General features: G+C 34.2%; 2 protein-coding genes across 2 annotated transcripts in view; one reads left to right on the forward strand and one right to left on the reverse strand.

Moving 5' to 3' along the window:
* Nucleotides 1–1,953: 1,953 nt before the first annotated feature.
* LOC127731957 (pre-mRNA-processing factor 6-like) overlaps nt 1,954–27,460 on the reverse strand; it is a 54,865-nt gene continuing 29,358 nt past the window's right edge. Inside the window, exons 18-24 of the mRNA XM_052240893.1 lie at nt 27,134–27,235; nt 19,352–19,426; nt 12,344–12,477; nt 10,523–10,590; nt 9,963–10,101; nt 3,921–4,050; nt 1,954–2,620 (exon numbers count right to left, since the gene is read on the reverse strand). Coding sequence (XP_052096853.1) covers nt 2,468–2,620; nt 3,921–4,050; nt 9,963–10,101; nt 10,523–10,590; nt 12,344–12,477; nt 19,352–19,426; nt 27,134–27,235 — 801 coding nt within the window. The 3' untranslated portion in view covers nt 1,954–2,467. The remainder of the gene's footprint in view (nt 2,621–3,920; nt 4,051–9,962; nt 10,102–10,522; nt 10,591–12,343; nt 12,478–19,351; nt 19,427–27,133; nt 27,236–27,460) is intronic.
* LOC127731959 (uncharacterized) lies at nt 15,840–17,734 on the forward strand. The gene has a single exon (XM_052240895.1). It carries the CDS (start codon nt 16,155–16,157, stop codon nt 17,202–17,204), a length of 1,050 nt encoding a protein of 349 aa, XP_052096855.1. The 5' UTR covers nt 15,840–16,154; the 3' UTR covers nt 17,205–17,734.

The following is a 27,460-nucleotide window of genomic DNA, read 5'->3' on the forward strand; positions in this document are numbered from 1 at the left end:
CCTGTCTGGCAGGGTTCATATTACCTTGACCTCATTATCATGGTTAATTGGTCAATGTTGAGATTTTGTGGTTTCATCGGTTTCTCAGGTACTATTAGTGATGGGACCACTATATTTGGTGTATGAAATGATTGCAAGGTGTACATGTCTGTCTGGCATGAATCATCAGACCTTGACTTTATTTTCATAGAACATTGATAAAGTTACGATTCTGTGATACTTGTAGTTAAACCTTTATATAACAGACTTTTAACATGAAATCAGTGGTAAGTAAAACAGGGGAGACATTTCAGTGTGTGCACTCATGTTTGTTATGTGAACTTCTCTTATTAAAAGTAATAGGATAACCATATTTGGTATATGGGTTCCTTGCAAGGTCTGCATATCCGCCCGACGGTTCACCTGACCATTGACCTCATTTCATGGATCAGTGATCAAGGTTAAAGTTACATGATTAGGTCCCTTTCTCAGATACTAAAATCCAAGCACTCCGGCTTCCTCCACCAATAAAAACTGGCCGCAACGAAATCGCCCAAAAGCGGTGCTTAAAAGTGGAGTTAAAACACCAAAAATCAATCAAATCAGATACTAAAAACAGTATGTCAACTACATGTAGTGTATATTATGATTGTAAGGGGTACATGTCTGTCTGGCAGGTTTCATCTGACCTTGACCTTACATGGTTAATTGGTATATGATAAGTTTTTGTGTTTTGGACTGTCTTTCAAATACTATTAGCAATAGGTCAACTATATTTTGTGTATGTAATGATTGCAAGTTGTACATGTCTGTCTGGAGGTATCATTTTGTCTGTGACCTCATTTTCATGCATATGGTTCATTTGTCAATGTTAAGTTTATGTAGTTTGGAATGATTGTAGGATTAATATAAAAATAAGGAGATGTGGTATGATTGCCGATGAAACAACTATCCACCAAAGTTCAAATGAAGTGGATGTATGCAATTATAGGCCACCATATATATTGCCTTCAACAATGAGAAAAACCCATACTATATAGTTGGCTTAACTTGGCTATAAAAGGCTCTTGACATGCAAAATGTGAAACAATTCAATTGAGAAAATAACCGCCTGATTTAAGTCTGTTTCTTAGATACTATAAGCAATAGATCAACTATATTTGGTGCATGGAATGATTGTAGGGTGTACATGTCTGTGTGACTTGTTTTATTTGACCATGACTTCATTTTTATGGTTCATTGGTCAATGTTCAGTTTTCCTGTTTAAGTCTGTTTCTTAGATATTATCAGCAATATATTATATATATTTGGCACAAGGAATGATTGTAAGGTGTACATGTCTGTCTGCCATGTATCATCTGACCTTGACCTTAATTTCATGGTCATTGTTTAATTTTCAGTGTTTTGTTTCTTTGATACTATAATGTCAACTATATTTGGTGTATTGAATGATTGTTAGGTGTCTGCCTGCCAGGGTTTATCTGACCTTGACAGAATTGTCATCAATCATTGATAATGTTAAGTTTATGTGATACTTGCAGTAAAACCTTTATTTTTAAGACTTTCAACATTAAATCAATCATGGTCAGTAAAACAGGTGAGACATTTCAGCATGTGCATGCACTCTTGCTTTGTTTTTACAAAAAACCTTTAACCAATTAAGGTAATATACGAGAAAATGAAAACATTATTGCCAATTTACATATTTATTTCTATCTTTCAGCACTATTATAATAAATCACATTCTTACATAAGTCTAGATGTGTATAACAGTCATTGTTGTACACTGGACAAAAACGCAAGATTAATTATTAAATTTCGTCATAATAGCAAATTCAGAGAAAGTAAAAAAATATTGACGTCATAATTGAAATTTGAACAATGAAGAAATGAGATTTAACGATCTACACAGTGATTATAAAAGATTAATCAACCAGTTGAGGAAAGTATAAATCGGCCGAGAATAAGAGAAACTGATGTAAACAAATATTTCCTTTCATTCTTCTAAAGTTTCATTTGCAGCAAGTTAAGTGATATTGAAAGTCTCAGCTTCCGCAAAATTATTTCTATGATGTTTGAAATTAAGGGAAATTTACTTCTCTTAGCATCTTTGCAGGTACTACACAACAATCTTCTAAGTATCATTTGTAGCAAGTAAAGTGATATTGAAATTAATTCTCAGCTTCCGAAAAATTTTCCATGACATTTGAAATTAAGTTTTTAAGGGTACTAATATTCCAAACTTTGCTGGTACTACACACACAGCTCAATCTAGTACCCAACAATTACTGAGCCTAGATGGTAGCAGCATAAAAATTCTGACGATATAAAATCCTGCAACATGTTTCTTCATTCATTGGCTTTATGGTGATCATAGATTCATTACACAGACAAGTTCATAGTTCATCTGACATTCTATTGTTTATGACCTCTTTAATTACACAAAACAATGTATATTCATATAAAAGTTCATACATAAACATTAACATCAAGTCGGTAATGGTGCAAGTTCTGATACCAGAGGTAAAATCTGTTCTGTTTTTAACCTCCAGTTTTGAATGTCTTTTGAAACACGACACCAGTATTCACCATGGCGTGGATCAGCATTTATACACTTTTTCCGTACTTCATTTTGTGACTCCTGAAAAACAAATTTTTTCGGAACATAAAAAAAAAATTTGATAGTATGATGCAAATGTTGAAATAAATGGCAACGCTTTAAAATGTAAACTAAGTAAAACAAGTCAGTGAAGCATGACTGAGGGTGAGGGAGAGAATTAATCTATGTGGAAATGATATATCTCACTGCTAATACAACTGCATACCAAATATTTTTTTGTTTTTCATTGTTTTGTACATAAATCAGGCCATCAGATTTCGCGTATTAACTGTTTTACATTTGTCAATTCGGGACCTTTTATAACTGACTATGTAATATTGGTTTTGCTCATTGTTGAAGGCCATATGGTGACCTAAAGTTGTTAACTTCTATGTCATTTGGTCTCTGGTGGAGAGTTGTCTCATTGGCAATTAATCATACCACATCTTCTTATTTTAGAATTGATAACTGTAAGTATTTCCTCTTTAGTTGACCTAATCACAAACATGCAAAAGTTTTAAAGTCAATGTACCTTGACTGAGAGGACTGGGTCATATAATATGAATATAAGTTAGATATGCTTATGCTAATACATTGCAAAGATCATTGACTTTCAATTAGTGGTTCATCTAAAACTGACCTAATCACAAAATTTTACATGTAAACTATGCAAAAGTTTCAAAGTCAATATATCATGACTGAGGGAACAAGTATAAATTATCTCCATGAAACGAGATGCACAAATGCTAAAAAAATCATTGCATATAAAATATCATTTTCTTACCTTAAGTGGGTCCCCTTAAACTGGCCAAATTTACAAATTTAATGTATGAAGAAGTTGTTGATTCTTATGCCACCAATGCCAGAAGCAGCATGACCTAGTCTCACCTCTGTCACTTTGTTCAGGCATGACAACAAAAAAGAGAGTTAGAAAAGAACATATTAGGCTGTACAGTGACCTATAATTGCCTATAATATGTTTTTTTTAAAAATCTGGTGGAAGGTTGTCTCATTGGCTTTCATACCACATCTCTTTATTTTTTATATAGGTCTGAAAGTTTGCCTTTAACCAGACATGCTGCACAGATCCTGTATCAAAGCTTTACTTTACAAGATTTTGAAAACCCTCTGTTCTACTTTCTTTTTTAAAGACCTTTCAGGATCCTCTGGTTTTGTCAGATTAGTATACACCTTCAAAAATTTAAAGGCAGAAATTTCATTGACTGATGTAATAATTTCCAGAACAGAAAGTAAAACAGAGTGTTGTCAGATCCTTGTAAGCAAAGCTTGGAAACAGGATCTTTATTTCAATCAGTTTGGAACTATTAACTCAATGGTTTACCTCATCCCCATGCATGAGTTCAAACTTGTAGAAAAAGGCCCAGGCATCTCCCAAGTCTGGTTCTATCTTAACAGTCCTGTGGAACCATTCTCTGGCTTTACTGATCTTCCTCTCAGCCCAGAATATGAATCTGTAAAATAAAATTATTTATTCAAGGGAATTTCCTATGGACCTCAGTCCAAAATATGAATCAGTAAAATGAATTTTAGTTATTACTGGGACTTTCCTATGGACCTCAGTCCTGTGGAACCATTCTCTGGCTTTACTGATCTTCCTCTCAGCCCAGAATATGAATCTGTAAAATAAAATTATTTATTCAAGGGAATTTCCTATGGACCTCAGTCCAAAATATGAATCAGTAAAATGAATTTTAGTTAGTACAGGGACTTTCCTATGGACCTCAGTCCTGTGGAACCATTCTCTGGCTTTACTGATCTTCCTCTCAGCCCAGAATATGTATCTGTAAAATAAAGTTATAGTTATTTCAGGGAATTTCCTATGGACCTCAGTCCTGTGGAACCATTCTTTATGCTTTATTTAACTTCCCTTCAGACAAGAATATGTATCTGTAAAATAAAATTATAGTTATTCCAGGGACTTTCCTTTGGATCTCAGACTGTCCTCAGTCCTGTGAATACTCTGGCTTTACAGATCTTCCTCTCAGCCCAGATATATACCTGTAAAATAAATTTCAATTAATAGTCCAGAGACTTTCCTTCAGACCTAAGTCCAGAACATAAACAAGAGGCTCTCAAGAGCCTGAATCGCTCACCTGTATTTCAGAGAAAAAGATTTTTAAATGTTAGCAAACTTGATGAACAAATTGTGTAAAATTGTCTTTAAAGGGCAATAACTCCTTAAGGGGTCAATTGACAATTATGGTCATATTAACTTTTTTGTAGATCTTACTTTGCTGAACATTATTGCTGCTTACAGTTTATATATATCTATAATAATATTCAAAATAATAACAAATAAAATGCTCCACTGGGGCGCAGCTTGATACGACCGCAGAGGTCGAACCCTGAACAGTTGGGGCAAGTATGGACACAACATTCAAGCTTGATACAGCACTGAATTTGGATTGTAATTAAATATTTGACACAGCATAGGTTTCTGACACAGAATGAATGTGGTCTAAGAACTTAAAATTTTTTAATTTACCTATTCAAACCATATCATTATTATTTGCTTTTATATATAAATCAGAAATAACCAATTTAAAATGGAAAATTTTAAAGAAGAAAAAGGAAAAAAAAAATCCCCCCCCCCCAAATTTTTTGAACCCCCTTATGATTCATCACCCCCAAACTCAATCCCAGTCTTCCCTTTGTGGTATGGTACCTTGCAGTACAATTTCAGAGAGATCCATACACTTGAACACAAGTTATTGTCTGGAAACTAGAAAAATGCTTGTTTTTTAGCCCCATTTGGCCCCAAATTCCTAAACGTTTAGGGCAATTACCCCCAAACTCAAACCCAGCTTTACCTTTGTGATATGGAACCTTGTAGTACAATTTCATAAAGATCAATACACTTACACACAAGTTATTGTCCTGAAACTAGAAAAATGGTTGTTTTATTGCCCCTTTTTTGCCCCTAATTCCTAAAATTTTGAAGCAATTACCCCCAAAATCAATCCCAGTCTTCCCTTTGTGGTATGGTACCTTGCAGTACAATTTCAGAGAGATCCATACACTTGAACACAAGTTATTGTCTGGAAGTTCTAAAAATGCTTATTTTTGGCCCCTTTTTGGCCCCTTATTCCTAAACGTTTTGGGCAATTACCCCCAAACTCAATTCCAGCTTTCCCTTTGTGATATGGAACCTTGTAGTACAATTTCATAAAGATCCATACACCTACACACAAGTTATTGTCATGAAACTAGAAAAATTCTTGTTTTTTGCCCCTTTTTTGCCCCTAATTCCTAAAATTTGGAGGCAATTACCCCCAAAATCAATCCCAGCTTTCCCTTTGTGATATGGAACCTTGTGGTACAATGTCAGAGAGATCCATACATTTACACACAAGTTATTGTCATGAAACTAGAAAAATGCTTGTTTTTTGCCCCTTTTTTGGCCCCTAATTCCTAAAATTTGGAGGCAATTACCCCCAAAATCAATCCCAGCATTCCCTTTGTGATATGGAACCTTGTGGTACAATGTCAGAGAGATCCATACACTAACACACAAGTTATGTCTGGAAGTTACAAAAATGCTTATTTTTGGCCCCTTTTTGGCCCCTAATTCCTTAACTGTTGGTACCATTACCCCCAAAATCAATCCCCACCTTCCTTTTGTGGTATTGAACCTTATGGTAAAATTTCATAGAGATCCATTCACTTAAACTTAAGTTAGAGTGCGAAAACCAATGTGTCTTTGGACGACGACGACAACGACGACGCCAACGTCATACCAATATACGACCACAAAATTTTTTTGCGGTCGTATAAAAACTGCAAAATTTTGTTAAAACTACCAATTCGGTGGCAGCAACCCAACAATGGGTTGTTCGATTCGTCTGAAAATTTCAGGGCAGATAGATCTTGACCAATTTAACAATTTTACCCTGTCACATTTGCTCTAAAAGATTCAGTTTTTGAGATATAAGCCAAAAACTGCATTTGACCCTTATGTTCTATTTTTAGCCATGGCGGCCATGTTTGTTGATGAATACAAACTTCCGATACAATTTATTAACAAGATACCCTAAGGAACATTTAGTTAAAGTTTGAAGGTAATTGGCCCAGTAGTTTCAGAGGAGAAGATTTTTAAATGTTAGCAAACTTGATGAACAAATTGTGTAAAATTGTCTTTAAAGGGCAATAACTCCTTAAGGGGTCAATTGACAATTATAGTCATTATAACTTTTTTGTAGATCTTACTTTGCTGAACATTATTGCTGCTTACAGTTTATATATATCTATAATAATATTCAAAATAACAACAAAAAACTGCAAAATTTTGTTAAAAACTACCAATTCGGTGGCAGCAACCCACCAATGGGTTGTTCGATTCGTCTGAAAATTTCAGGGCAGATAGATCTTGACTAATTAAACAATTTTACCCTGTCACATTTGCTCTAAAAGATTCAGTTTTTGAGATATAAGCCAAAAACTGCATTTGATCCTTATGTTCTATTTTTAGCCATGGCGGCCATGTTTGTCGATGAATACAAACTTCCGATACAATTTATAAACAAGATACCCTAAGGAACATTTAGTTAAAGTTTGAAGGTAATTGGCCCAGTAGTTTCAGAGGAGAAGATTTTTAAATGTTAGCAAACTTGATGAACAAATTGTGTAAAATTGTCTTTAAAGGGCAATAACTCCTTAAGGGGTCAATTGACAATTATGGTCATATTAACTTTTTTGTAGATCTTATTTTGCTGAACATTATTGCTGCTTACAGTTTATATATATCTATAATAATATTCAAAAAATATAACAAAAAACTGCAAAATTTTGTTAAAACTACATCTTCGGTGGCAGCAACCCAACAATGGGTTGTTCGATTCGTCTGAAAATTTCAAAACCTGATAGATCTTGACCAATTGAACAATTTTACCCCATGTCAGATTTGCTCTAAAAGCTTTAGTTTTTGAGATATAAGCCAACAAGAGTGCACACACTGAAATGTCTCGCCTTCTTTACTAATCACTGATATTATGTTGATAGTCCTAAATATTAAGTTTTATTACAACTGTCACATAAACTTAACATTAACCAAGAAAACTAAACATTGACCAATGAACCATGAAAATGAGGTCAAGGTCAGATGAACCATGCCAGGCAGGCATGTACAGCTAACAATTCTTTCATACAACAAATATAGTTGACCTATTGCTTATAGTTTAAGAAAAACAGACCAAAACACAAAAACTTAACACTGAGCAATGAACTGTGAAAATGAGGTCAAGGTCAAATAAAAGCTGCGCGACTGACATATAGATCATAAAATATTTCCATACACCAAATATAGTTGACCTATTGCATATAGTATTAGAAAAAAAGACCAAAACTCAAAATCTTAACTTTGACCACTAAACCATGAAAATGAGGTCAAGGTCAAATGACACCTGCCAGCTAGACATGTACACCTTACAATCATTCCATACACCAAATATAGTAGACCTATTGCATACAGTATAAGAAAAACAGACCAAAACACAAAAACTTAACTATAACCACTGAACCATGAAAATGAGGTCAAGGTCAGATGACACCTGCCAGTTGGACATGTACACCTTACAGTCCTTCCATACACCTAATATACTACACCTATTGCTTATAGTATCTGAGATATGGACTTGACCACCAAAACTTAACCTTGTTCACTGATCCATGAAATGAGGTCGAGGTCAAGTGAAAACTGTCTGACGGGCATGAGGACCTTGCAAGGTACGCACATACCAAATATAGTTATCCTACTACTTATAATAAGAGAGAATTTAACATTACAAAAAATGTTAACTTTTTTTTCAAGTAGTCACTGAACCATGAAAATGAGGTCAAGGACATTGGACATGTGACTGACGGAAACTTCGTAACATGAGGCATCCATATACAAAGTATGAAGCATACAGGTCTTCCACCTTCTAAAATATAAAGCTTTTAAGAAGTTAGCTAACGCCGCCGCTGCCGCCGGATCGCTATCCCTATGTCGAGCTTTCTGCGACAAAAGTCGCAGGCTCGACAAAAACTGCATTTGACCCATATGTTCTATTTTTAGCCATGGCGGCCATGTTTGTCGATGGATAAAAACTTTGGATACAATTTATAAACTAGATACCCTAAGGAACATTTAGTTAAAGTTTGAAGGTATTTGGCCCAGTAGTTTCAGGGTAGAAGATTTTTGAAAAAGTTTACGACGACGACAGACGATGGACGACGACGGACGCCAAGTGATGGCATAAGCTCACATGGGGCCCTTCGGGCCCTGGTGAGCTAATAAATGAAAGAATACATACATCAAGGAGACAGTCATCAAACAGTACTATAAAACATTAGAGACACTAAGTGGTCATCATACAGTTTTTAACAAGACCATAATTGGTTCCTTAAAACTAAACTTTAACACATATATTTATCAGCCAAGAGTACATTAAACAGAACAGGGTTTGGCGCCAACAAACTAGTTTAACCCCGCCATATTCTGTATGTGCCTGTCCCAAGTCAGGAGCCTGTAATTCAGTGGTTGTCGTTTGTTGCTATATATCATATTTGTTTTTTGTTCATTATTTTGTGCATAAATCAGGCTGTTAGTTTTCTCGTTTGAATTGTATTTATACATTTGTCATTTCAGGGCCTTTTATAGCTGACTATGTAATATTGGTTTTACTCATTGTTGAAGGCTGTACGGTGACCTATAGTTGTTAATTTCTGCTGTGTCATTTGGTCTCTTGTGGAGAGCTGTCTCATTGGCAATCATACCACATCTTTTTATTTTTAGTCCCCTACCGATGAAGTTGAAGGGGACTTTAGGTTTGCACTCCGTCCGTCTGTCTGTCTGTCTGTCCATCTGTCAGTCCGGCAAATCAGTTTTCCACACTTTTTTTCTTCGTGCTTGAAGATATTGATTTGATATTTGATAAACTGTTTTATCATGACAAGTTACAGATCAAGTTCGACTTTTGTTCCGGTCTGATGATTTTGTACAGAGTTATGGTCCTTGGACTTAGAAAATTCACTCAAATAATCAGTTTTCCACATTTTTTTTCATCATAACTGAAGATATTGATTTGTAAATTGGCATATAGTTTTATCATGACAAGTTACATATCAATTTCGAATTTTGTTCTGGTCTGATGATTTTGTGTTGAGTTATGGTCCTTGGACTTATTCACTTAAATAATCAGTTTTCCACACTTTTTTTCATCATGCTTGAAGATATTGAACTGATATTTGTTATATAGTTTACACCATGACAAGTTAAAAAGATCAAGTTAGCATTTTGTTCCAGTACAATGAATTTTTTAACGGTAGGGTACTATGCATTGCCATGCAATACTCTCAGAATGCTTGTTAAAGTAACATTTCTTACTTGGACGCTGCTAACAATACATGTGGGTCATGTTCACACTTTCTCAAAGCATCTACTGATTTGGTTTTTCTCTGTGGTCTTGGTTCAATAGCTATAGACTCTGCCCACAATATTCCAGAATTTGAACATTCTTGAAGAGCTGAAAAAGGTCAAATTTTGCTTATTATCAATTTAATGGTGCTACTGCAAAAATGATTAGGGAATTTGGTTTATCATTGATACACTGAATTAGTGTGGATTCATTTAGTTTTCTGGAATACCAATTTTCAATTTTTCATGAATTGAGGGAAATTGTATATATGGATATTTGATATTGTGGTTTTGTCAAAGCCTTCATATATGCCAAAAGAAAATGTGTACTTTGTTGTTTGTGGTTTAACTATTCACAAAAAAATTATCCAATGAATAGTAATGAACTTCATAGTATTCATCAACAATTTTTAGGCATCTTTTTGACAATTTGATTCTTGATGTATACCCCACAACTTGATATTCATATTCCCAATGTTTAGGGTTATCTTTTCATTTGAGAGAATTATGTGAATTTATTTTTTGCCTACCTCTTGCCATCAAATTTTGAGCAATATTCTTTAAGCCAGCTCTGTTTTCCACTCTGACTGCCTCCAACCTACAATGAAACATGCATCAGATTTTAATAGATATAGCAGAAGCTGTGATTAGACCATTCTCTGGTCAATAATGTTAATACAAAAACAACAAAAATAAAAGTAAGTAATACATTAAAGCCATTTTTTTTTAGCCCTTTGAATTCAAATAAATTTTGCAAAAATAACAAATAAAACATACTGAACACTCAAATTTATTCACCAACATTATTTTACTCCTGACTTCACCTGGTTTCATCTCCATCAGGCCTGAAAAAGCTATGAAAATCTTGGTATGCATACCTGACTTAGACTTATTCATCCCCTTTCTCAGAAACCTATCCAGGGTAAAATTCTGCATATTGTAATCCAATAAAATCCTTCACAAATATTTTTTTTAATATTTGTATCTTTGAATTCGTCTTTTCATTCAGAATCTAAAGTACTATGGGTAATCTCATTGTTCGTACACCAAAATGAAAATAACGTTACGTCATTGCTTGATTTTCCATTGTTTAGCCAGGACATTTTAAACCAATCACAGCGTTTTGGTGTAGGCTTTTGAAAATATTACCCAGAATGCATTTAATAATTATGAAATGGCAAATTCTGTCTTTCATTCTTCCTGTAGGGTTTTTATCTTCTTGTATTTAATGAAAAACTGACAAAAAAGGCTCATTTTGATATAATTTTCTTATCAACAATATTTAGATAGTGTTCATATCATAAATAAATGATAAGAATAAAAAAAGACAGATATAGGTCTGCATTTTTTATCACAAAAACTTTGTGAAGAGTTCCTCGCAACCCTGTGTCTCACCTAAGACTGCTGCTGTTAGTGTAAAAGTGTGGCGTTGACTGCCAACATCCATATATATGTAAAATACAGGGCCAAAAATTTAACCTTTTTCATCAGACGCTCTTTCTTGATCTTGAAGAAGCATATTTTAAAGTTTCAAAACATTCCATGAAGGTTTAACAAATTTATTGATGTCCCCGTACTGTATGAAAATGCAAATTGCAAAGAAAAAACAGGGTCCATTTATAAGTAAAATATGGAAAAAATGAAAAACATATATTTTCAAAATTTTGTTCAGATATATACTTCTTAAGTTAACCGTGAAACAGCTTCTGCCAAAGATTCATAAAATTCTATGAAGATTTGACAAGGTTATTGATGCGTAAAAAATCTAACCCCAGACTGTATCTTAATGTGAAGATGTGTATGATGGCCAATATTTAAAGTATAATATACAGAATTTTTTTTTTCTACCGTCTTTTCATCATTTAAAAATCTTTTGTCCAAGTTTTGTAAAATTCCATGACGGTTTGACAACTTAAACCACAGACTGATGCAGATGAAGCTTATGTTGGAATGTAGGAAAAATATTACCTTTGTAATGTCACAGTTATATAATCTAAACTGACTAAAACTGGCGAAACAAGTGAAACTGCGAGCTACTGCTCACTGATGATACCCCTGCCCAAATATTTCAGTAAACAGGAAGTTGTTGATTGATGAATCTGAAAACGCATCACACGGTATAGCTGACTTATATTAACCCTGAAACCAAATTTCAGAAATCCTTATGATGTAGATCCTGAGAAAGATGCGACAAAAAATATTCCTGGGACGGATGGACAGACGGACAGACAGAGGTAAAACAGTATACCCCACTTTTTTAAAGCGGGGGCATATAAAGCAGTTAAATAGATAGTTTGAAGTAATATTAACAAGAATGCAGATGCCTGATAAAATGCCATCTTGTTTCTTACCATAGATCCGGCACCTGAGGATTTTTGAGTCTTGCTTTCTCTAAGATTGATCTAGCTTTAATTAACTGTCCATTCTTTTCCTCTAGTCTGGATAATAACAGCCACAAAGGTATTGCTTTGGGACATTTTTTGAGCTGAAAATATAAAACTAAAATTGTATGATACAGTATTTACTTTTTAGATACAGTGTTTCTTAACTAATATTCGTCACCTTTTTTTTTTTTGCTTTAATACTTCATATAATAAAACATTTTAAAAATAAATGGAGAATGTGTCCATGGGACACAGATGATCCCCCTGCTTGCATATAACATTATATATAAGTCAATAAAATGCTCCGCTGGGTGCAGCTTGATACGACCGCAGAGGTCAAACCCTGAACAGTTGGGGCAAGTATGGACACAACATTCAAGCTTGATACAGCACTTAATTTGGATTGTGATTAAATATTTTACACAGCATAGGTTTCTGACACAGAATGAATGTGGTCTAAGAACTTAAAAAATTTTTAATTTAACAACTCAAACCATATAATTATTATTTGCTTTTATATATAAAATCAGAAATAACCAATTTAAAACGGAAAATTTTAAAGAAAAAAAAAAGGAAAAAAAGGAAAAAAAAATCCCTCCCCAAAATTTTTTGAACCCCCTTATGATTCATCACCTCCAAACTCAATCCCAGCCTCCCCTTTGTGGTATAGTACCTTGCAGTACAATTTCAGAGAGATCCATACACTTGAACACAAGTTATTGTCTGGAAACTAGAAAAATGCTTATTTTTGGCCCCTTTTTGGCCCCTTATTCCTAAACGTTTTGGGCAATTACCCCCAAACTCAATTCCAGCTTTCCCTTTGTGATATGGAACCTTGTAGTACAATTTCAGAAAGATCCATACACTTACACACAAGTTATTATCATGAAACTAGAAAAATGCTTGTTTTTTGCCCCTTTTTTGGCCCCTTATTCCTAAAATTTTGAGGCAATTACCCCCAAAATCAATCCCAACCTTCCTTTTGTAGTATTGAACCTTATGGTAAAATTTCATAGAGATCCATTCACTTAAACTAAAGTTAGAGTGCCAAAACCAATGTGTCTTCGGAAGACTACGAAGACGACGACGCCCACGTCATACCAATATACGACCGCAAATTTTTTTTGAGGTAAAAGTGAGGTTATCCAAATTCTCACATGATCTGAGTTTTGTGGTAATAAGCATTGTGTATAAGTTTTATAACTTTTGGTTGAGGCAAACTAAAGTTAGAGAACGGAAACCAATTTCGGGACGTACAGACGGACAAGGGTAACACTTAATGCCCACTCCGATGTGGCAAGGGCATACAAATTTGAGGGATTTATGGTAAGATCTTAGTTAATAAAACACAGCATTCTCTAGAGTAATTATTTGTTTATTTGGTCATAATTTTGTCCTTCAGTTCATATAATAATTTACAATTTCATTTGTTTAAATATATTGCACATTTCCAGCCATAAAGTAATACATGTGTATTTGTTTTTATATCTTAATTTTATAAGCAGCATTTTAATTTCATGTCAGCACTTTTCCCTGAATATTTGTTTGATCTTATCTGTGATGTACAAAAATCTTTATTATACTTCATGTTTAAATGCCAGATTTTGATTGGTTAATACGAGGGAGACAATTTACTCTATCCAATGGCAAATACTCTATTACCCTTCACGGAGACGCTTGCTCAAGTGTGCGCTTTAATAAATATGGATGATTGTTATGTACAAGACGACATAGTTTATTACTTTGAATTTGAAATTTAATATACAGTAATAACAGAACATTCAGTATAATAAATTAAATAACACATATCTGAGAGGGTGATAGAGCAGATTGTTACCGCTCGAAAAGACATTGTCAACCTTGGCTTCGCCTCAGTTGACAATGTTTTCTCTGGGTAACAATCTGCTCTATCACGCTCTCAGCTATGTGTTATTTATATAATAATACATACAAAGATACCAGAAATAACCAAAAATATTAAACAGTTCAACAGAGCAGACTTCCACCAAGAAAAATTCGTAAGGGTTCCGCGGAACCCAGTGTCTCGCCTACTTTTTCTGTTAATCGCAGCCTCAACAAAAATGAGGAAGTAAATCAATAAAAATATTCCTCTTGATACTATCTTTTGATTGTACGAACTTTCTATCCAAGTTTGGTAAAAATCCAGGATAGTTTATGAATCTAATAAATGTTTAAAAACTTCATCTGCAGACTGAATGTAATGTTAACTTGAAGAAAACAAAATTTCCTTCTAGATACTAGCATTTGATCATAAACAAGCTTCTGTTAAAGTTTGGATCAAATCCAAAATAGTATAAGAAAGTTATTAAAATTTAAAAAACTTTAACCACAGAGTGAATGTGTTGTTTCCTGACAGGAAATCTAAGTCCATTTAAAAGTAAAATACGGAAAAAATGGATTTATTATTTTACAAAATTTCCTTCTAGATACTAGCTTTTGATCATAAACAAGCTTCTGTCCAAGTTTGGTACAAATCCAAAATAGTATAAGAAAGTTATTAAAATTTTAAAAACTTTAACCACAGAGTGAATGTGTTGTTTCCTGGCAGAAAATCTAAGTCCATTTAAAAGTAAAATACGGAAAAAATGGATTTATTATTTTACAAAATTTCCTTCTGGATACTATCTTATGATCATAAACAAGCTTCTGTCCAAGTTTGGTAGAAACCCAGGATAGTTTAAGAAAGTTATTAAAATTTTAAAAACTTTAACCACAGAGTGAATGTAATATTTCCCGGCAGAAAAACTAAGTCCATTTATAAGTAAAATACGGAAAAAATGGAATTTTATTTTTACAAAATTTACTTCTGGATACTATCTTATGATCATAAACAAGCTTCTGTCCAAGTTTGGTAGAAATCCAAGGTAGTTTAAGAAAGTTATTAAAATTTCAAAAACTTTAACCACAGAGTGAATATTTGTGGACGCCGCCGACGACGCCGACGGAATGTAGGATCGCTATGTCTCGCTTTTTCGACTAAAGTCGAAGGCTCGACAAAAAAGACTTACTAACAAAGACAACAATGAACAACAAATAGTCCAGATAGCTTGACTTTGTAAAGAAGGACTTCAACCATTTTTACCCCCCTTTTTTCATAATGATATAATTCATGTTGCTTTAACAGTGGCACCTTCTCCTATATGCTTCTTGCATTATCAACTATTAAAGTTGCCTGTGTATCTAATGTTTGAAATCACATAACAGTTTATTTTTCCAAATACCCCAATTTGTTTCCCCCCTCTCACAATCTCCACCAATTTTTTTATGTCCTCCCTTTCTGTCCCCCTCCTCCTTATATTAGATCTATTCTGATATAAAAGAACATTTAAAAATAATCTTAAAAGTTTAAAAGCCAGGAAGATCCACCTTAGGAAAAATCAATATTTCAACAAATAAATTTAAATTGTTAGTATTCTATTTTTAGAACTGTTTATATTGTTGCTATAAACAAAGATATATTTAAACATTACTTTCTTTTTACCTGTGAAGTAAAAGATTGATATTTTTCTGACTGGAAAGGATTAGAATTAACTGTGTGACATAGTTGTTCATTGGGTTATTCATCCACATATACCTAAGTAGTAAGTACTGTAGAGGGACAGGAACTACCAATCTAATAAGTTCTGCACAGTACTAGCACAAGAGGAGCTTTTTCATAACATGTACAAACTTGAAACTAGACAAAGCATAAAGTGAAAAACTTGACCATCTTTTAAACTGATCTTAACATTTGACTGTAGAGGATTATTCATGCAAAATGACAACAAAGAAAAGTCAACCATCAGAGAAAGACATACTAACCAGAATCGACCAATCAGAAAAAGAAACTATTGATATGGTAAAAAAATATGCCAAGAGCCTACGTGATCAGGCTAAAAAGGACAAAATGGAATTCAAGAAAGGTGATTTAAGTACAGAAAACATGGCGAAATTATTTGGAGAAATTACGGAATATAAAAATCCTAATGAAACCTTGACAGTTGTCAATAGTTACAATTCTGACTTGAGTTTTATATACCGTTTACGTATCCTTGGTGAGACGTCCATCTGGATTTCAAACTTTAACACTAAAATATTACGACAGATTTCCTTTGAAGATAACAATATCAAAACTTTACATGAAATTTCTGCCGACATTTTTGACATGTCTAATTCATCTAATAATGATATTTTCTTATCAATGCGTGACACATGTGAGGTGAAGATGCTGATGAAGTCTGGGAAGATCAAATCTGTTTTTTCCGTTTCAACTGGTCTTTTGCCTCGTGCTATTCACGTCACGAAAGACAATAGAATTCTATTAGGTGTTACTGATCGTGGGCATATGTATAAAACCGGAGATGACAGCTTCAGGAAAATCATGGTCTATGGAATGGATGGAAAACAGAAACAATCCTTTGGAGATGAAATATTAACGTTTCCGTACAGAATAACCACTAATACAAACAGAGACATTGTCGTTATTGATGTTATTGCAGACGATTCTGGGAGAATAATCAATTTGGGACAAGATGGTAACCTTAAGTGGATTTATCAAGGTCATCCTTCAATGAATTCTCAACGACCTTTTGACCCTAGAGATATTGTGACAACACCAAAAGGTCTGGTGATAGTAGCAGACTGTATCAGCCATGGAATCCATGTTCTATCAGAGGAGGGAACTTTAATTACATGTAAAAACATGAAAGAACAAGGAGTTGTCTTTCCTTACTCATTGGATATCGACAACAAAGGGTTAATATGGGTTGGGTGTGACACATTCAAAGGCAAAGCAGATGCCAAAATACACAACATTGAAATTTCTTAACTTTTGTAGACAATGATACTTTCTTTTTACAACATATGATTTATATTAAATAAATTAAAAAACTGTAGACAAACTTGTCAGTACAGCCAACCTCAGCAATAATAATATAAAACGAAAAATTTATCACCAGGCTAATTTGGACATTTTTTTAATTTCATCATTCTCTTTAGAAATTGGATATTTCATAAAAACATGGTGGCCATTAGTTTTCTTGTTTGAATTGTTTTACATTTGTAATTTTAGGACCTTTTATAGCTGACTATACGGTATGGGTTTTGCTCATTGTTGAAGTCCGTACAGTGACCTATAGTTGTTAATTTCTATGTCATTTAGTCTCTGGTGGGGAGTGTCTCCTTGGCAATCATACCACATCTTCTTATTTCTTATTTTTATACAAATACAGAAATTTGATAGATGTCAAGACAAGTTATGTGTTATTATTTTAATTAGTGATATTCGATGTTGAAGGATTTGCGACATATTCATTTATTTGTGAAATTACTAATATCAGTATGAGAGACTTTTATCCTTGATTCATACTAAGACAAGAATGTAATGTAAAGGCAAAAATATAATGAGATTATATGAGTAATTATAATTATCTAATTTCAATTAATGTGAAAGCTGTCACATATGGCTACTGGTTATGAAATGTCATTTTAAATAGAGTATTGCTACAAACTTGTCATGTTAATTAGGTATTCAATATTCATTATATATATTAATACTAAAAATTGACAACACTTCAGATGGTCTGCAACTTTATTTGCTATGGTGAGCCAACGCCTGTGTGAATCCTTTCGGTAGAGCCCATGAAGTGGATACATTTGGTATGCCATGAAGAGGTTGGCATACCAAAGGTATCCACTTCATGGGCTCTACCGAAAGGATTCACACAGGCTTGGTTCACCAAACGGAGTTTAATTATATATATTAGTTGTAAACTTTGTTGAAAATAGAACATACAGACACATAAAGAGCTCGACAGTAGGAGTCATAATGTAATGCTGACTGTGTCCAATTGTTATTCTTTGGCTTGGAATTAATTATCAAAGGTCAACTTGTCAGCGAAGCTAAGATCAAAGGTGAAAATATTATGCAATCCAAGAACAAAGGTGACAATGTCACAGATTTAACCAAAAAGTGAAAATGTCAAAGATTCAAACGAAAAGTGAAAATGTCACAAATTCAATCAAAAGGCAAAAATGTCACAGATTCAAACGAATGGTGAAAATTTCACAGATTCAACCAAAAGGTGAAAATGTCACCGATTCAAATGAAAGGTGAAATTGTCACTGATTCAAACAAAAGGTGAAAATGTTACTGATTCAAATAAAAGATCAATGTGTCACATACAAATGTTCTCATCCTGATCATGCATGAAATTTGCAACTGGACATCAAGCAACCAACAATCATATCATCAATTAAAATGTCATAGATTCAAATAAAAGGTGAAAATGTCACAGATTCAAACATGAAAATGTCACTAATTCAAACAAAAGGTGAAAATGTCACATACTCATCCTGACCATGCATGAAATTTGCCACTGAACATCAAGCAATTAACAATCATTTCATCAATGAACATGTCATAGATTCTGATAAAAGGTGAAAATGTCATAGATTCTGATAAAAGGTGAAAATGTCATAGATTCTGATAAAAGGTGAAAATGTCATAGATTCTGATAAAAGGTGAAAATGTCATAGATTCAGATAAAAGGTGAAAATGTCATAGATTCAAATAAAAGGTGAAAATGTCACAGATTCAAACATGAAAATGTCACTAATTCAAACAAAAGGTGAAAATGTCACATACTCATCCTGACCATGCATGAAATTTACCACTGAACATCAAGCAATTAACAATCATTTCATCAATGAACATGTCATAGATTCAGATAAAAGGTGAAAATGTCACAGATTCAAATGAAAGGTGAAAATGTCATAGATTCAGATAAAAGGTGAAAATGTCACAGATTCAAATGAAAGGTAAAAATGTCATAGATTCAGATAAAAGGTGAAAATGTCATAGATTCAGATAAAAGGTGAAAATGTCATAGATTCAGATAAAAGGTGAAAATGTCACAGATTCAAATGAAAGGTGAAAATGTCGCTGATTTAAATGACCGGTATGAAGTAACTCACCCCCTGATTATAAGCATCTCTAGCAGCTTCTTTCTCTCCTTGTTGTTCTTCTATTTGTCCTTTCATCATCCATAACTGAAAAAATAAGATTATTAATTATTCAGTCTTTAAAATAATATATAGATATCACAAATATGTGTTCATTTTGGAAGCAAGCATTTCAACAAAAATTTCAAAGCCTGTTTGTGAGATTTTTTTGTTGTTTAAAAATTAGTAACTTACTGCATTTTGGGAGCCCATTGACGAAACAAAGGTCACAATGGGTAAAAAAAACAAAATGACCTTACAGGAGAGGTGAATTCTGAATTAAAATTATTCAAAATGCAGCAGGACAAGAATAGGGTGTCTTACAATACATGTTTTTGGTTAACAGAGGTGATCTTTATCTATAGGGGGTTCTCTGTGCATGATACACTATGCAGATATTACTACAGCAGGACAAGAAGAGGGTGATCTTACAATACATGTTTTTTCGGTTAACAGAGGTGACCTTTATCTATAGGTAGTTCTCTGTACATGATACACTATGCAGATATGACTACAGCAGGACAAGAAGAAAGGTCACAATGGGTGAAAAAAACAAAATGACCTTACAGGAGAGGTGAACTCTGAATTAAAATTATTCAAAATGCAGCAGGACAAGAATAGGGTGTCTTACAATACATGTTTTTGGTTAACAGAGGTGATCTTTATCTATAGGGGGTTCTCTGTGCATGATACACTATGCAGATATTACTACAGCAGGACAAGAAGAGGGTGATCTTACAATACATGTTTTTGGTAAACAGAGGCGACCTTTATCTATAGGGGTTCTCTGTACATGATACACTATGCAGATATTACTACAGCAGGACAAGAAGAGGGTGATCTTACAATACATGTTTTTGGTAAACAGAGGCGACCTTTATCTATAGGGGTTCTCTGTACATGATACACTATGCAGATATTACTACAGCAGGACAAGAAGAGGGTGATCTTACAATACATGTTTTTGGTAAACAGAGGCGACCTTTATCTATAGGGGTTCTCTGTACATGATACACTATGCAGATATTACTACAGCAGGACAAGAAGAGGGTGATCTTACAATACATGTTTTTGGTAAACAGAGGCGACCTTTATCTATAGGGGTTCTCTGTACATGATACACTATGCAGATATTACTAAAGCAGGACAAGAAGAGGGTGATCTTACAATACATGTTTTTGGTAAACAGAGGCGACCTTTATCTATAGGGGTTCTCTGTACATGATACACTTACTTGGACCATAACTAAAACTGTTTTATGTGTAGTTTTTAATAGACTGTTGTTTGTCTTTTTGGCGATGGTATAATCTGTTTTTATTAATTTATGCTGTCTGCATTTTTTTAACCTGATATTAAAAAGGTTGAATGGGCACTGATGACTTAAAACCTTATGACCCATACTATTATAGGCAGAGCATTAAATAAAACTTTATTTTGTGGATTTGTAGGGTTCTTTTTAATCTGGGTGACCTGCTCAAATCAGAAATTGCAATCTACTGTGTTCTTTTGCTTTTTAAATATTTTCAAATATTTATATGTTTAAGTGGAATAAAAACCACAGTCAGATAAAGGTATTTTTTTTATTTTGAACCAAATATTCCCAGTACATACATGTAAATGATTGATCTACTGTAAAAAAATGATTACAAAATTATGAAAAAAAATATTTAGTGTAAGATGTTTACCTTTGGGAAGTCTGAGTAATGTCTGACAGCTTCTACCAGTAATGTTTTAGAGTTCTGTATTTCTCCTAAACACCATTCTAATAGAAACTTACCTTAGGGAAGTCTGAGTAATGTCTGACAGCTTCTATCAGTAATGTTTTAGAGTTATGTATTTCTCCTAAACACCATTCTAATAGAAACTTACCTTTGGGAAGTCTGAGTAATGTCTGACAGCTTCTACCAGTAATGTTTTAGAGTTCTGTATTTCTCCTAAACACCATTCTAATAGAAACTTACCTTAGGGAAGTCTGAGTAATGTCTGACAGCTTCTACCAGTAATGTTTTAGAGTTCTGTATTTCTCCTAAACACCATTCTCATAGAAACTTACCTTTGGGAAGTCTGAGTAATGTCTGACAGCTTCTACCAGTAATGTTTTAGAGTTCTGTATTTCTCCTAAACACCATTCTAATAGAAACTTACCTTAGGGAAGTCTGAGTAATGTCTGACAGCTTCTACCAGTAATGTTTTAGAGTTCTGTATTTCTCCTAAACACCATTCTAATAGAAACTTACCTTAGGGAAGTCTGAGTAATGTCTGACAGCTTCTACCAGTAATGTTTTAGAGTTCTGTATTTCTCCTAAACACCATTCTAATAGAAACTTACCTTAGGGAAGTCCGAGTAATGTCTGACAGCTTCTACTAGTAATGTTTTAGAGTTCTGTATTTCTCCTAAACACCATTCTAATAGAAACTTACCTTTGGGAAGTCTGAGTAATGTCTGACAGCTTCTACCAGTAATGTTTTAGAGTTCTGTATTTCTCCTAAACACCATTCTAATAGAAACTTACCTTAGGGAAGTCTGAGTAATGTCTGACAGCATTAGTAATGTTTTAGAGTTCTGTATTTCTCCTAAACACCATTCTCATAGAAACTTACCTTAGGGAAGTCTGAGTAATGTCTGACAGCTTCTACCAGTAATGTTTTAGAGTTCTGTATTTCTCCTAAACACCATTCTCATAGAAACTTACCTTTGGGAAGTCTGAGTAATGTCTGACAGCTTCTACCAGTAATGTTTTAGAGTTCTGTATTTCTCCTAAACACCATTCTCATAGAAACTTACCTTAGGGAAGTCTGAGTAATGTCTGACAGCTTCTACCAGTAATGTTTTAGAGTTCTGTATTTCTCCTAAACACCATTCTAATAGAAACTTACCTTAGGGAAGTCTGAGTAATGTCTGACAGCATTAGTAATGTTTTAGAGTTCTGTATTTCTCCTAAACACCATTCTCATAGAAACTATCCTAAGGGAAGTCTGAGTAATGTCTGACAGCTTCTACCAGTAATGTTTTAGAGTTCTGTATTTCTCCTAAACACCATTCTCATAGAAACTTACCTTTGGGAAGTCTGAGTAATGTCTGACAGCTTCTACCAGTAATGTTTTAGAGTTCTGTATTTCTCCTAAACACCATTCTCATAGAAACTTACCTTAGGGAAGTCTGAGTAATGTCTGACAGCTTCTACCAGTAATGTTTTAGAGTTCTGTATTTCTCCTAAACACCATTCTCATAGAAACTTACCTTAGGGAAGTCTGAGTAATGTCTGACAGCTTCTACCAGTAATGTTTTAGAGTTCTGTATTTCTCCTAAACACCATTCTAATAGAAACTTACCTTAGGGAAGTCTGAGTAATGTCTGACAGCTTCTACCAGTAATGTTTTAGAGTTCTGTATTTCTCCTAAACACCATTCTCATAGAAACTTACCTTTGGGAAGTCTGAGTAATGTCTGACAGCTTCTACCAGTAATGTTTTAGAGTTCTGTATTTCTCCTAAACACCATTCTAATAGAAACTTACCTTAGGGAAGTCTGAGTAATGTCTGACAGCTTCTACCAGTAATGTTTTAGAGTTCTGTATTTCTCCTAAACACCATTCTAATAGAAACTTACCTTAGGGAAGTCTGAGTAATGTCTGACAGCTTCTACCAGTAATGTTTTAGAGTTCTGTATTTCTCCTAAACACCATTCTAATAGAAACTTACCTTAGGGAAGTCCGAGTAATGTCTGACAGCTTCTACTAGTAATGTTTTAGAGTTCTGTATTTCTCCTAAACACCATTCTAATAGAAACTTACCTTTGGGAAGTCTGAGTAATGTCTGACAGCTTCTACCAGTAATGTTTTAGAGTTCTGTATTTCTCCTAAACACCATTCTAATAGAAACTTACCTTAGGGAAGTCTGAGTAATGTCTGACAGCATTAGTAATGTTTTAGAGTTCTGTATTTCTCCTAAACACCATTCTCATAGAAACTTACCTTAGGGAAGTCTGAGTAATGTCTGACAGCTTCTACCAGTAATGTTTTAGAGTTCTGTATTTCTCCTAAACACCATTCTCATAGAAACTTACCTTTGGGAAGTCTGAGTAATGTCTGACAGCTTCTACCAGTAATGTTTTAGAGTTCTGTATTTCTCCTAAACACCATTCTCATAGAAACTTACCTTAGGGAAGTCTGAGTAATGTCTGACAGCTTCTACCAGTAATGTTTTAGAGTTCTGTATTTCTCCTAAACACCATTCTAATAGAAACTTACCTTTGGGAAGTCTGAGTAATGTTTGACAGCTTCTACAAGTAATGTTTTAGAGTTCTGTATTTCTCCTAAACACCATTCTCATAGAAACTTACCTTTGGGAAGTCTGAGTAATGTCTGACAGCTTCTACCAGTAATGTTTTAGAGTTCTGTATTTCTCCTAAACACCATTCTCATAGAAACTTACCTTAGGGAAGTCTGAGTAATGTCTGACAGCTTCTACCAGTAATGTTTTAGAGTTCTGTATTTCTCCTAAACACCATTCTAATAGAAACTTACCTTTGGGAAGTCTGAGTAATGTCTGACAGCTTCTACCAGTAATGTTTTAGAGTTCTGTATTTCTCCTAAACACCATTCTAATAGAAACTTACCTTTGGGAAGTCTGAGTAATGTCTGACAGCTTCTACCAGTAATGTTTTAGAGTTCTGTATTTCTCCTAAACACCATTCTAATAGAAACTTACCTTAGGGAAGTCTGAGTAATGTCTGACAGCTTCTACTAGTAATGTTTTAGAGTTCTGTATTTCTCCTAAACACCATTCTCATAGAAACTTACCTTAGGGAAGTCTGAGTAATGTCTGACAGCTTCTACCAGTAATGTTTTAGAGTTCTGTATTTCTCCTAAACACCATTCTCATAGAAACTTACCTTAGGGAAGTCTGAGTAATGTCTGACAGCTTCTACCAGTAATGTTTTAGAGTTCTGTATTTCTCCTAAACACCATTCTCATAGAAACTTACCTTAGGGAAGCCTGAGTAATGTCTGACAGCTGTCTGACAGCTTCTACCAGTAATGTTTTAGAGTTCTGTATTTCTCCTAAACACCATTCTCATAGAAACTTACCTTAGGGAAGTCTGAGTAATGTCTGACAGCTTCTACCAGTAATGTTTTAGAGTTCTGTATTTCTCCTAAACACCATTCTCATAGAAACTTACCTTAGGGAAGTCTGAGTAATGTCTGACAGCTTCTACTAGTAATGTTTTAGAGTTCTGTATTTCTTTCTCCTAAACACCATTCTCATAGAAACTTACCTTAGGGTAGTCTGAGTAATGTCTGACAGCTTCTACCAGTAATGTTTTAGAGTTCTGTATTTCTCCTAAACACCATTCTCATAGAAACTTACCTTTGGGAAGTCTGAGTAATGTCTGACAGCTTCTACCAGTAATGTTTTAGAGTTCTGTATTTCTCCTAAACACCATTCTCATAGAAACTTACCTTAGGGAAGTCTGAGTAATGTCTGACAGCTTCTACCAGTAATGTTTTAGAGTTCTGTATTTCTCCTAAACACCATTCTAATAGAAACTTACCTTTGGGAAGTCTGAGTAATGTCTGACAGCATTAGTAATGTTTTAGAGTTCTGTATTTCTCCTAAACACCATTCTCATAGAAACTTACCTTAGGGAAGTCTGAGTAATGTCTGACAGCTTCTACCAGTAATGTTTTAGAGTTCTGTATTTCTCCTAAACACCATTCTCATAGAAACTTACCTTAGGGAAGTCTGAGTAATGTCTGACAGCTTCTACCAGGAATGTTTTAGAGTTCTGTATTTCTCCTAAACACCATTCTCATAGAAACTTACCTTAGGGAAGTCTGAGTAATGTCTGACAGCTTCTACCAGTAATGTTTTAGAGTTCTGTATTTCTCCTAAACACCATTCTAATAGAAACTTACCTTAGGGAAGTCTGAGAAATGTCTGACAGCTTCTACCAGTAATGTTTTAGAGTTCTGTATTTCTCCTAAACACCATTCTCATAGAAACTTACCTTAGGGAAGTCTGAGTAATGTCTGACAGCTTCTACCAGTAATGTTTTAGAGTTCTGTATTTCTCCTAAACACCATTCTCATAGAAACTTACCTTAGGGAAGTCTGAGTAATGTCTGACAGCTTCTACCAGTAATGTTTTAGAGTTCTGTATTTCTCCTAAACACCATTCTCATAGAAACTTACCTTAGGGAAGTCTGAGTAATGTCTGACAGCTTCTACCAGTAATGTTTTAGAGTTCTGTATTTCTCCAAACACCATTCTCATAGAAACTTACCTTAGGGAAGTCTGAGTAATGTCTGACAGCTTCTACCAGTAATGTTTTAGAGTTCTGTATTTCTCCTAAACACCATTCTCATAGAAACTTACCTTAGGGAAGTCTGAGTAATGTCTGACAGCTTCTACCAGTAATGTTTTAGAGTTCTGTATTTCTCCTAAACACCATTCTAATAGAAACTTACCTTAGGGAAGTCTGAGTAATGTCTGACAGCTTCTACCAGTAATGTTTTAGAGTTCTGTATTTCTCCTAAACACCATTCTAATAGAAACTTACCTTTGGGAAGTCTGAGTAATGTCTGACAGCTTCTACCAGTAATGTTTTAGAGTTCTGTATTTCTCCTAAACACCATTCTAATAGAAACTTACCTTAGGGAAGTCTGAGTAATGTCTGACAGCTTCTACCAGTAATGTTTTAGAGTTCTGTATTTCTCCTAAACACCATTCTCATAGAAACTTACCTTTGGGAAGTCTGAGTAATGTCTGACAGCTTCTACCAGTAATGTTTTAGAGTTCTGTATTTCTCCTAAACACCATTCTCATAGAAACTTACCTTTGGGAAGTCTGAGTAATGTCTGACAGCTTCTGCCAGTAATGTTTTAGAGTTCTGTATTTCTCCTAAACACCATTCTAATAGAAACTTACCTTAGGGAAGTCTGAGTAATGTCTGACAGCTTCTACCAGTAATGTTTTAGAGTTCTGTATTTCTCCTAAACACCATTCTAATAGAAACTTACCTTTGGGAAGTCTGAGTAATGTCTGACAGCTTCTACCAGTAATGTTTTAGAGTTCTGTATTTCTCCTAAACACCATTCTAATAGAAACTTACCTTAGGGAAGTCTGAGTAATGTCTGACAGCTTCTACCAGTAATGTTTTAGAGTTCTGTATTTCTCCTAAACACCATTCTCATAGAAACTTACCTTTGGGAAGTCTGAGTAATGTCTGACAGCTTCTACCAGTAATGTTTTAGAGTTCTGTATTTCTCCTAAACACCATTCTCATAGAAACTTACCTTTGGGAAGTCTGAGTAATGTCTGACAGCTTCTACCAGTAATGTTTTAGAGTTCTGTATTTCTCCTAAACACCATTCTCATAGAAACTTACCTTTGGGAAGTCTGAGTAATGTCTGACAGCTTCTACAAGTAATGTTTTAGAGTTCTGTATTTCTCCTAAACACCATTCTCATAGAAACTTACCTTAGGGAAGTCTGAGTAATGTCTGACAGCTTCTACCAGTAATGTTTTAGAGTTCTGTATTTCTTCTAAACACCATTCTCATAGAAACTTACCTTAGGGAAGTCTGAGTAATGTCTGACAGCTTCTACCAGTAATGTTTTAGAGTTCTGTATTTCTCCTAAACACCATTCTCATAGAAACTTACCTTAGGGAAGTCTGAGTAATGTCTGACAGCTTCTACCAGTAATGTTTTAGAGTTCTGTATTTCTCCTAAACACCATTCTCATAGAAACTTACCTTTGGGAAGTCTGAGTAATGTCTGACAGCTTCTACAAGTAATGTTTTAGAGTTCTGTATTTCTCCTAAACACCATTCTAATTTCACAGACTTCATCATGACCTACATAAAAATTAACATGAATTAATTGTCTTTTCATGTCAACAGTATTTTCAGAGTTATCTCCCATTATGACAACTTTACAGCTTGCTTGACAAATTTTCATTTTCATTTTTAATACATTATAATTAGAAACCTACAAATTCCTGAGGTAGTCGACCTAATTTCAAAGAGATCTATCACCTACTGATTTTCGCTGGATTAAAAAGAAACAGAACTTGCACCATT

This window comes from Mytilus californianus, unplaced genomic scaffold (genome assembly GCF_021869535.1).
Source record: "Mytilus californianus isolate M0D057914Y unplaced genomic scaffold, xbMytCali1.0.p SCAF_21, whole genome shotgun sequence".
NCBI lineage: Eukaryota > Metazoa > Mollusca > Bivalvia > Mytilida > Mytilidae > Mytilus > Mytilus californianus.

Excerpts from the sequence above, each read along its gene's own strand:
- LOC127731959 (XM_052240895.1), top strand. The coding sequence starts at position 16,155 with ATGACAACAAAGAAAAGTCAACCATCAGAGAAAGACATACTAACCAGA.